This window comes from Cydia strobilella, chromosome 13 (assembly GCF_947568885.1).
Source record: "Cydia strobilella chromosome 13, ilCydStro3.1, whole genome shotgun sequence".
In the NCBI taxonomy this organism is placed as follows: domain Eukaryota; kingdom Metazoa; phylum Arthropoda; class Insecta; order Lepidoptera; family Tortricidae; genus Cydia; species Cydia strobilella.
Window position 1 is genome coordinate 8,927,360 of NC_086053.1, and position 11,099 is coordinate 8,938,458.

An 11,099-nucleotide genomic window follows, 5' to 3' on the forward strand; every position below is an offset into this window, starting at 1 on the left:
CAGAGTCAATCAGTCTGGTTTTTTTCCATCTGGCCGGCAAAGACCCGGCGGCTCCAGCAAACACGGGACATTGGCTGACACCAGCGCCCTTCGAACAATGTCATTTAACGCGTGGTGCCGTGGGTACCTCCCCGAGCACCGGCAACAACTCAAAGCATGGTGCCCGTTGCTCTCCACCATGGACCCGCAAATGCATAGATGTGGTGTGTAGACAAACATCGCAGCCCAGACGAAGAGCAACGAAGAGGGTGCCCAAGTTCGGGGAGGGAAGGGCGTGCAACCAAGCCCCAGAATCCAGATTTCGGCGCCGAAGCCGCGTTCAGCCTGGCTCTATCCGCACCAGAAGCCTTATTTAAGACAGCCAAACAGACGCTTAATATCAACCTCGTCCCACAAACGCAGACGGAACGTCTGTTCAGGCACTGACGCACCCGGGTTGAGCCTCCCAGGCCGACAACGCATCGGAAGCGATTAATTATTTAAGTTTAACCTTATGGTTTTTAGAATTCGCCTCGCTTTCAACTCGCCAGTGTGACCTCGCTCTTAATCCTGAATCACCCTATGATGTTTTTTCTTGGGGTAGTGGTACAGTAGTCGCCATCAGATATATCGGAGCGGCCGAGGTGCTCAAAAATATCTGAACACGCACTTAACGCCTTAACAATAGAGGCGTGTTCAGATATTTGTGAGCACCTCGGCCGCTCCGATATACCTGATGGAGACTGTACAATGGTACAGTCAGCTGCAGAGAAAAGGTACCCCACGTCCATACTAATTTACAGAACTTTGTATGCAGGGTGGGTGACTTTTCTCTGCAGCTGACTGTACATAACCCTTGAGCGAGTCCTATTCGCACTTGGCCAATTGGACGTATTGGCAAACGGGCACCAACCCACACCAAATAATCATTCAAATGTCTACTACATTGTTTTAACATTAAGGTTCGATTTGCAATGAGTATTGTTGAGTGGGTTGGTTCCCGTTTGCATAAATACGTCCAATTTATTGAATGAAATAAAATGACAGTTTGGGCAACCAAAGGTTTATTTTTGTAAAATTGTCTTAATCCTAATTGTATCCATAGGATTGGATGACTGCCGTGAAAGGCGCTGTTGCCTTCGCGACCTTCGCGCCGGCGTCCTTGGTGATTTTCTGGAAAAATATTTTTTTATTAGCCTACAATCTAATGGTGTATTTAGTATAAATTACATTAATGATGAGATATCAGAATAAGTGTCTTTTCATAACACATCAAATAATGTAGGTAAGTTAATAATCATCATTGGCAAAATTTCACATGTATGTGCTGGAGTTATTGGGAATAAATTTTAAAATAAAAAGGCAACCACATTCCAGTACATTACATTACAATTAAACTTAACAAGTTCTTAAACATTCATAAATTTAACTAATTAACTTTTGGACCACAATTTGATCAAAAAATTACGTGTGTAAAAGTGTGAAGTTACATTTTTATGGAATAGGCATTAATAAAGCTTTAGCATTCTTGACACTATGGCACGGACATTATACAAAATGCTTTGCTTAGCAATTCTCAGGGTTGAAAGGGTTAGAGGCAATTATGTTTTGACATAATCTGTGCTCTTGTAAACCCAATTCAACTATTTCTACAGGTAAACAAATAGCGGAATACACACCTTCAGCTTCCTTTCGTAGGCGACCTTGTGGACAGCCTTGAACTTTCTCTTGTCCTCAAGTTTGCGGACAACCTCGCGGTACTTCCAGCCAACCTCGTGTGAGAGGCGTCCGACGTGACAGTACTGGAAATGGGGAATAATGTGTCAAAATTATTTACAATTAATTATTATTCAAAATATGTGTCACGGAAGTCTCAGTGTACTTAAAAGTTGACAACATAAGTATTGCTTTCAGTCGCAAATTACCCAAGTAAAAACATCATTGAAACTGGTGACTTGCTTCTACATTTTCAGGAATAGTTGTTAGAAATGCTTACAATCAATCTCTTGTTCATTTTGGTGCTAATTAAGGTCCTTTGGAATAATAATTTCGACTTGAAAAAGGTTTGTACTTCTTAAAGTATTTTATACATCAACATACTTTTTTTTTTCAAATCCTTCCTTTGTTTAATGGAGGCTACATGGCATACCAAGTCAATAATAGATCTAAATAAGGCGATTTAATCTACACACTGGCGTCGTAACCGGATGCGGCGGCGGTACAAAAGGAGACAGCGCTATAGATAGTAAAGCGCAGTCCTACTCGCACACCGTCGCTGCATCCAGTTGCAGCGCCAGCGGGAACTGAATCCAATTTTTTTAAACCATTTGATAACAGAAGTAAAAACTAAGACAAACTGCAAAAACTAAAAACATGCTTTCAAAAAACTATCAGAAAGTTACCTAATAATATAGCAGTTTTCTGAGGAATGAATTCAGTTACATAAACCCACCCATACAATCTTCAAATTGATCTTCTACCCATATATGTGGTATTTTCTATAAAAAGGGACTATTGTCGATGGCGCTTACGCCATTATTAACGATGCTCCGATATAAATACAATGCTGCGCGAAGCTGTGCGGCGTAAGCGCCATCGACAATAAGGTCCCTTTTCATAGAAAATGCCCCATATAGATAATGGATGGGCATCGTTTACAAACCTTGCGACCAGGCTTCAGGCAGAAGACGCGGAGGGCGGCGGGCACGACCACGCGGCGGCGGTTGTCGTAGGGCGGCGGGCAGCCGTCGTACGAGCGCAGCCTCCGGAGCGCGTCCTTCCCGCGCTCCGTCTTGTGGGGGATCATTCCTGAACAATTCTCATTAGTCAGTCTATGGACAGAGACTGGCCACTGCTGTACGATTTTGTAGGACTTCATATGTTGGGTATTATCATTGACAGAATCAAATAATGTAGGTATTAATGTGAATAATCATTAAGACATGGCCAGTGCAGCTGTCTCACATCTCTACTTTTAGTGCTTCATTCTTTGAGGAATAGATACTTGATATATTATGAGTGGCCATAACACACTAAACAAACACCTACATATTATGGGTAAAACGGACAGCCCCATGTGCAGAGCGTGCATGGCAGAAGAAGAAACAACAAAACATATTCTCCTAGACTGTAAACAGGTAGAAGTATATAGGAGCAAATACCTAGGGAATCCATGCACACTAAAGGAAGCAACTAGCAACCTGAAGACCTTGCTAGGCTTCGTGGAGGAGCTGGGGTGGTTAGAGTAGCGCTACCTCGTTTCACGCAAAATAGGCACATTGGATGTCGAGTTGCGGAAAATGCCCAGCAAAACTAACTAACTAACTAATATTATGAGTGGCCACAGTTTAGGGTTACAGTTGGTCAAGGGTGATCCATAAATAGATTATTGACTGTGAAGTCAAATTAAGTCGGTATAAATGTGTAATTTCCAATTATAATTAGAAATAAATGTTGAGATTGCTAGTTTTACCATGGAACTAGGTCTGCCATCACCATCAACCAACTTCAAATCAAATGTTAGGTACACATTTAAAAAGTCAAAATGTGATATTGAAACTTTTCTTACAGCTTGGAGAAATTATTTTTAATTCATAAGTTGTTTATTGGTGTTCCCCTGAGTCAGGAAGGGCCCTGACTCAAAAAGTATTCAATTGTTTACATGAGTACTTTACACTTACAGTTAGGAACTTTCCCTTGAACCTGAATGATATTGTCAATTCAGCACTATATATTATGTTTAGCGATGATAACTACATTGCAAAATATCATCACAATAACTTATTTTACTTATACAAAAACTAAACATGGTTGTAATTAAGGATGAATTATTTAGATACATGTAAAATATGTAAATTATGAGTGGATAATACCAGCCAACATATATGGCAATGATAGTTCCATTCAGTCAAATAATTAAAAAAGATTTTTAGTGAAATAGCATATTATTTAGAATTTTATTTATATTATAACAAATAGATGTTGACTTCATGTCTTGTTATAATATTTTTTGTATGTAATAAATGTTTAAAAACTTTTGAACACCCAAACTCTTTGTTGTGAATGTATGGATGTCAATGAGGTTGTCTATGCTGCTCAAAGAAATATATCATGGATTGATGATATCACAGTTTGGCTTGCTTCTGATTGGTGTTTCAGTCAAAATGGCTGATTGGAGAATTTTGCGGTTATTTTATGGAAAATATTAATAATCCTAATGTTTATACTGAAGTTTAGCCATTTTTTAGAATCATATTATGTTCCGTTGAAGTTGAAACCATTATTTCCATGATTCTTTGGTCCCGTCATCAGGCCTATTAAAACGAAAATATTACTTTGCTAATCCGCAAAACAATAATGTGATAGTTAATCATTGATAACCTGTTATACATACTTGCAGATTTTTTGGATGTAATGTTCCCATTCCCACCCTCCCACCACAAAAATAAATATAACAAAACCACTACCAAAAGTACAAAACTAGACGTGTTTCGCCTCTTATAAATTTGGAATAATGTAATTTAAAACAATAAAATAGATTCAGTGGTTTTGAAAGCATGTGATCACCAAATCCTTTTATGGTCCACACTTGGTTTAGACACTGAAATTGTGGTAAATTATTGTACCTACTTGGTTCCTTCATTTAACTAAAGATATATTACATTAACTAATGAGCAGCAATAATACCTCTAGAAATTTGGACAACACAGTTGAAATATCAATTGAAACATGCTTACCTCTGACAGTCTTCCATAGGATTTTGGAAGGAGCTCTGAAGTGGAATGGTCCACGAGCAGGGTTCACATTGCACCGCTTGCGCAGAAATGACATGAACTTCAACTTGTTCCTGTAAAATTATTAAAAAATAAGCATGGGCTTAAAAAAAAAGCTATTTGCAAAGAAAATTCACAATTATCAGATCATTTAATTTAACAACATTCGTTTCAGTAAACATTCAGTCGCAAATTACCCAAAAGAATAACATCATGTAATAGCCAATCATAAAATATGTTTATGAAAGTTTTAGAGTTTAGATGGTCCAAATGGTAGTCAAATTACATGTGCCAAGCTGATTTATCATAAATTTGATATCTATATTGCTGATCAAACGTATAAGAAATCAAAGAACACGACAAAAATGTTACATAAAAAAAGTAGACTGTATACAAGCTTACCTGAAGAAGTTGCCAGAGATGTTAAGTTGTTCGCAACGAACAACGACGACTTTGTTGCCCTCCAAAAGGACCTTGGCGATGACGGCGGCCAGGCGGCCGAGCAGATGGCCACGGCCATCGATCACAATGGCCTGGAACACCAAAACTTAGGTTATACCGCTGACGTCCCAATGCCCTATAACCTCAAAATTTTATGAACCGAATTGTTATCACTCCCTTTATAGTTATTTCAATTTTTACACTTATAGCATTCTCTTAAAACAATATGCGAATATAGCTAAAATATAAAATAAATTGTCACAATACAAGTAAATGCCAAAAGCTCGCACGTGTATCCAAGTGTGGGCATTTTGTCTGGATTTTCACCCTTTATCACTCCAAACCACAAATATAACAAGCGAAACTGAATTACACGACAAAGTAATTCGACATTTTGTGATTTTAAACATAATACACCATTAGTTTTCTAATTTTCGGGTCCTCACCTTATTGCTAAAGCCCGTCATTTTCACGAACACAACGGAAAAGAATTTTTTTTTTAACAATATGGCCACCGGATCTTCACCAAACCATAGACAAGTAGACACGAATCAGTTGGTGGAAGTATAGTTGGTCAAACCAAAGTGTCAGTAAATAAGAACAAAAAATTATACTCATCCTTTTCTTTTGGGTGATAGTACTTTTATTATTATTAGAGCTTTTCATTATTCTACATAGAATTATTATATGAATTTGATAGATATATTTTAAGTTTTATTTTATTTTTCTTCTGTAGACCCCTACTGGGTAAAAGCCTCCTCCAGCTGTTTCCATTTGGCTTTATCTAGAATGCTACACTTTGCCATTTCTGGCCTGCAGTGGCAACAATTTCGTCCTGGCAGGACGTGATAGTACTAGCGTGAGACAAAGATAGTATGATAATCTCTGTCTACGTATGAAATGAGACAGTCCTTTGACTATGGAAGGTAGAGTTAAGGAAATGAATCTTCATGTATCAAAAAGTGACCGTAAAAAACAGTAAATAGGCGGCGCCACCATACACTGAAGTACCTAAACCCTACACCTAGTATTTTATATAGATGTGCACCCGTGCGACCGTGAGGGACAGAACATACGCAATGCGACAAAATTAAAAACACCTTTTAACATTCCTGACAACATACCAGAAACAACCTACGTAATTTGGTCGGGTTATTTGCTGCCCCTATAGGGATTTCAACTCTACATTATTATACCTCTATGGTTCATGTCATAGAGTCTCCTATATATTACAATACTCTTTGGTCTCAGAGCCTACCTAGCGCCACCGGAGAGATTAGGAACTATTATTTATAGCTGAAAGCGGTCACTTTTGCAACAATTCTGCCATGAGAGATTGGCATCCTTTCTATACCATCCATACCTTTGACAAACTATATTTATCAGTCATATCGATTATGACGCATTTTTATTGATATCTCGAACAGCAATTTTGACGTAAGCCAATTCTTGACATTTTCGGCGAGAACGAGAATATAAATAAATACTTACCGTTGAAAATTACGTGTATTACTGAGAATGGTCTAGTATTTTATTAAGTGGTATGATCAGATTTCTAACAGATTTACGTCGGTAAAGATGGAGATCCCTTATAAGAAAATATTTATATACATATTAACCTTCGCTGCCTATGCATACACTGGTATAGGCTCGAGCATGTTACGGAATTTAAAAGATGCAGTATTGTCCGCTGAATCAGTTTTCGGAGACTTGTTTCGCAATACTATCACCGTCGCTGAAAAGTTCAAATCATTGCACGAAATATTCGATGCAGCTGTGGAGGAGGAATGTATATTCTCATGTCCTGAAGGTAACCTATCAATTTTCATCCAATATCATTGTTTTTTTACATAATTATCTCATGATTCTCTTGATTAACGCCCTTATTTCACTGTTTTCAGGCCAAAAACCAGTCAGGAATAGAAATCACATAGCAACGTCTGATGGCTGTGGTTCCCTTGGGTTCGAAATTTCGTCAGAATATTTGCCGCTGGAGCGGATGACCAGTTGCTGCAACACACACGACATCTGCTACGATACATGCAACAGTGGCAAAGAAGTGTGTGATCTAGAATTCAAGAAATGTTTATACAATTACTGTGATTCTTACAAATCTGTAAATGTTGCTGGTGAAACAATAACTAAAGGTAATTTTGATAATAGTATTTATGATATTATAGTGCAGCATTTATAAATATATATTATGTGTAGTTTCATAAAGACCAACATTGTATTTCAATTACATGTGCTCTCTGACATACATCTTATTATGCATTCACTTGGCATATATCCAAAATAACATTACACAAGGTTTTATAATTGAACCAATTATTTCATTAGGAATTTCATTGTTGTAAATATGTTACAATAATTTAAATGTGCAAAACTTATGCTGTTCCATTCTCAAGAATATTCTCCATTTTGCATAAGCAGTAGTCTTACTCAAGATTATTATATACACAATGAAAAAGGCTCTTAAACTACTGGTATAACACTAAGGAAATAAAGTTTTCTTTACATTATTACAGGTTGTAAAGCTGCAGCCAAATTGCTCTTCACAGGCACCCTGACCCTCGGGTGTAAGTCCTATCTGGATGCACAGAAAAATGCTTGCTACTGTCCACCTCCAAAGAGCAAGTATAGAAAATATACAACAGGAGATGGAGATCTTTAGGTAGTGGTGTAGGTCAATTATTCTTTATGCAATATTAATAATTTTAACTTAAATAAAATATAAAATAAGTAATTTGTATTTCGAGTAACTTTACAGACTCATATAGCTTGTGTTAGTAAGTACTTATAGCTATGTTAATGCTTACATCTATCACTATAACTTAAGCTAGGTCAATAGCCTTATTGCCAAAAATGTATTTATAGTCAGCTTAGGACCGGACCGGATTACAGGATCCACCGGACCGGAATCCTTAGCACCAATGACAATATGTATAGTTTCATTCTAGTAGCAATTTTTTTTTAAATCATTAATTTCTGTTTATTATTTTACCTTGCCAGCATCATTCTTATTTATTGTTATATTTGTTATTTCGTAAGTTAATAGGAGGCAGTTAATATAAAAAAGGAAGAATTAGGTTGTGTGGCTGCCAAATGTTGTGTAAATAAATAAATAATTCTAACAGGCATCAAGCTTAACTAAGACAAATCATAACAACTTAGTTGAGCAGTAGACCTGTGGCATTATTATATGGTCTTTTGACTTTTGGTCTGGTTGATAATATTACTTTATTCATGAAAATAATCATAAATGTTTGGGATTGAAATATTTTTGTACAGTTAATAAAAAGATTCATACATTTTTTGCAGTTTATTGTTATAGCATTAAAAAATTACATCTTACTTTTTATCCTTGTGGAATATTATATCTTAATATTAAATAATTTAATTTTAAATTTAGAGAACAGGCCTTCCCTACTGTATCTAACCAATACTAACTGGACGCACAATTAAAACATATGTATGTTATACGAACATATGTTGAGCTTATAAAAATAATTCTTGCAATCTAAATAAATGCATTTAAAAATAGTTCATATTACGGAGTTACTTCATTGTTCAACTGGAACTAGTGATAATATCTTAGTTTCCTATATTTGTGTAAGCTACACGTAGATACTTTGTGATCTAGTCCTATGTTAGCAATTCCTTGATCTCATCCTTTTCAGCGGCTTCTATGTATGGAGTTCCATCTGGGGTTTTTCCATCCTTTGAAGCACCCTGTAATGAAAAAAGGAAACCATTATTCCATGTAAAATATGATGCCTTTATACTGCTGCACAAAGACTGCATGTGTGAAGGGGTTTCCCTACAACTAGGACAACTATGAAATAAAAACCGGACAAGTGCGAGTCGGACTTGTCCGGTTCGAGGGTTCCATAGAAATTTAACATATTGTTTATTTTATTTTTTACAAATATATAGTTTTTAGATTTTTCTCTGTAGTTGTAGTGTAAGATGATATTACTTGCCAAATTTCAGTTCTAGGTCAACGGGAAGTACCCTATACATTTTGATTCCCTTGAGTGTTGAAATATACGCTTTTTGCGGCATAAACGGCCGTAACTTTTTTTCGCGTTAACTTCTAAGCTTTATATTTTACAGCTTCATGGGACCATAGCCCTTAGTATATGGTTTTAATTTCAACTGGATATGTCCACACATTCCCAAGATAAAGGGGTCTTGACAGACTGACGGATAGACAACAAAGTGATCTTATAAGGGATCCGTGTTTTCCTTTTCAGGTTTGGAACCCTAAAAATGTAGTGGAGTAATTTTTAACAACAGAAGGGTTCAGGAATAAAGTTTGAGCTAGACATATTATTGAAAGGGGTTGACAAATAATGAAGATGTTAGATAACACTGAAAATCATAAAGACACAGTCCTGAATGTTCTGATACAAAGTAAAGTACTTATAAGAGTGCTGGTTAAATCACTACCAGGTTTGTTGTAATTTTAAACTTACATGTTTCAGCAATGTCTTTACACAATCGGTGTGGCCTTCCCATATGGCTGCCAATATCACAGATATACCATGTTTGTCAACCATCTGAAATTAATTAGGTTTATGATGCTTATTAGACTATATATTTTTTTTTATTATTTACCCAAGGGCAAAATTCATAAATGGGTAAAAATAGATCCTAAGTCAATGAACTTGTTAGATTTTAGCTATTTGAAAATATTATGAGATAATAATACAATTCTTGAACTGCAAAATTCAAATACTGAAACATTGAATAGTTTTCTTGACTGCTGCATTGTGGTTTTGATAACATTATATTTATTTTTAAAACCACAAAGCAGTAGTTAAGGATATTTTTGACATACATTGGGATTTGCCCCTTTATCCAGCAAGTAGTTCAGTACGGCTGTCTGTCCATAATCAGCCGCATAGTGCAGGGGTACTCGCCCGTCCAGCAGTGCATTCAAATCTATTTTCTGAAATTCATAAACAGTATTAGTACTTCAACGTAAATTAATTATTTTTGCTATGTCTACATAACATATATTGACTTAGGCACTAATAATTATAAGACGTAGTAAATCTGTAAACAAAGTAAGTACATAATAATATCTATTCTGTTCTAGGCAGACAATTGAAATATTAACAAATTAGTCAACACCCGTTAAAATTTGTGTTTCTAGCATATTTAGATACCATATGAGTAATACTGGAAATTCGAGGGTGCTATCAACAATAAACGAAGAAATGCTTTCTCTTGCCATCACGTCTGACTGTGCAGATTCCAATAATCACAAGCAAAAACAAAGATTGCTTTCGTACAAAGATAGATACTTACTTTGTTTTCTATAATGTCTTTCACTTGATCTATATCGCCGTTTTTGATACCCCAAACTAATTCACTCATCTTGGCGTACTTCTATTGCAATATTTTGGTAAATAAAATCTAACTTCAAAATTCCGGAATGCAATGGCGATGGTTCACGCCGTTCACGTCACGTCACGTCAAGTGACGTCTGTCAGCAAAGCAAAAGAAGCTGCAAACTTGTCTGAGAAAATGTTTTAAACGCGTTTTAACTGTACCAAGCATAGACATAGTATATATAGTTGGTCAAGCAAATCTTGTCAGTAGAAAAAGGCGAGAAATTCAAATTTTCTATGGGACGATGACGATAACCCTACGCGCCCACATTTATTAAAATCGCCTCCTAAATGTGATGCCACCCGGTCGGTGATAAGGACAAAGCATGGCACTCTTTTCTCTTATACGAATCGCAATAAGACTATCTTTCTCTAGTTTTACACTAGTACTAGTACCCAAAAGAAAAAGATGCGCATAGTTTTTTTTTGTTTTTATTTACTGACGATTTGGTTTGACGAACTATAATAAAATTGATCGATTGAATTCATTTCACCCAAATGTAGGCGC

The 11,099-nt window shown here is 36.3% G+C and overlaps 3 protein-coding genes across 3 annotated transcripts; 1 reads left to right on the forward strand and 2 right to left on the reverse strand.

The window, feature by feature from the left end:
• Nucleotides 1-1,026: 1,026 nt before the first annotated feature.
• Nucleotides 1,027-5,738, reverse strand: LOC134746610 (large ribosomal subunit protein uL13). Its single transcript, XM_063681038.1, has 6 exons — nt 5,639-5,738; nt 5,154-5,284; nt 4,716-4,825; nt 2,642-2,787; nt 1,659-1,781; nt 1,027-1,152 (listed from the first exon to the last, which is right to left on the reverse strand). The coding sequence occupies exons 1-6, from the start codon at nt 5,657-5,659 to the stop codon at nt 1,069-1,071; spliced, it is 615 nt and encodes a 204-aa protein (XP_063537108.1). The 5' UTR covers nt 5,660-5,738; the 3' UTR covers nt 1,027-1,068.
• Nucleotides 5,739-6,645: 907 nt separating this feature from the next.
• On the forward strand, nt 6,646-8,735 carry LOC134746611 (group XIIA secretory phospholipase A2). Its single transcript, XM_063681039.1, has 3 exons — nt 6,646-7,002; nt 7,094-7,339; nt 7,721-8,735. Exons 1-3 carry the CDS (start codon nt 6,771-6,773, stop codon nt 7,864-7,866), a joined length of 624 nt encoding a protein of 207 aa, XP_063537109.1. The 5' UTR covers nt 6,646-6,770; the 3' UTR covers nt 7,867-8,735.
• On the reverse strand, nt 8,525-10,666 carry LOC134746612 (myotrophin-like). Its single transcript, XM_063681040.1, has 4 exons — nt 10,509-10,666; nt 10,036-10,146; nt 9,671-9,754; nt 8,525-8,924 (listed from the first exon to the last, which is right to left on the reverse strand). Exons 1-4 carry the CDS (start codon nt 10,575-10,577, stop codon nt 8,838-8,840), a joined length of 351 nt encoding a protein of 116 aa, XP_063537110.1. The 5' UTR covers nt 10,578-10,666; the 3' UTR covers nt 8,525-8,837.
• Nucleotides 10,667-11,099: the final 433 nt, after the last annotated feature.

Coding starts and splice junctions, on each gene's coding strand:
- LOC134746611 (XM_063681039.1), top strand. CDS start 6,771: ATGGAGATCCCTTATAAGAAAATATTTATATACATATTAACCTTCGCT. Junction 7,003..7,093: donor TATATTCTCATGTCCTGAAG/GTAACCTATCAA, acceptor CACTGTTTTCAG/GCCAAAAACCAGTCAGGAAT. Junction 7,340..7,720: donor TGGTGAAACAATAACTAAAG/GTAATTTTGATA, acceptor ACATTATTACAG/GTTGTAAAGCTGCAGCCAAA.
- LOC134746612 (XM_063681040.1), bottom strand. CDS start 10,577: ATGAGTGAATTAGTTTGGGGTATCAAAAACGGCGATATAGATCAAGTG. Junction 10,147..10,508: donor AAGACATTATAGAAAACAAA/GTAAGTATCTAT, acceptor TATGAATTTCAG/AAAATAGATTTGAATGCACT. Junction 8,925..9,670: donor TAAAGACATTGCTGAAACAT/GTAAGTTTAAAA, acceptor TTTTCATTACAG/GGTGCTTCAAAGGATGGAAA.
- LOC134746610 (XM_063681038.1), bottom strand. CDS start 5,659: ATGACGGGCTTTAGCAATAAG. Junction 2,788..4,715: donor CCTATGGAAGACTGTCAGAG/GTAAGCATGTTT, acceptor AGAATTGTTCAG/GAATGATCCCCCACAAGACG. Junction 1,782..2,641: donor GCCTGAAGCCTGGTCGCAAG/GTTTGTAAACGA, acceptor CCCCATTTCCAG/TACTGTCACGTCGGACGCCT.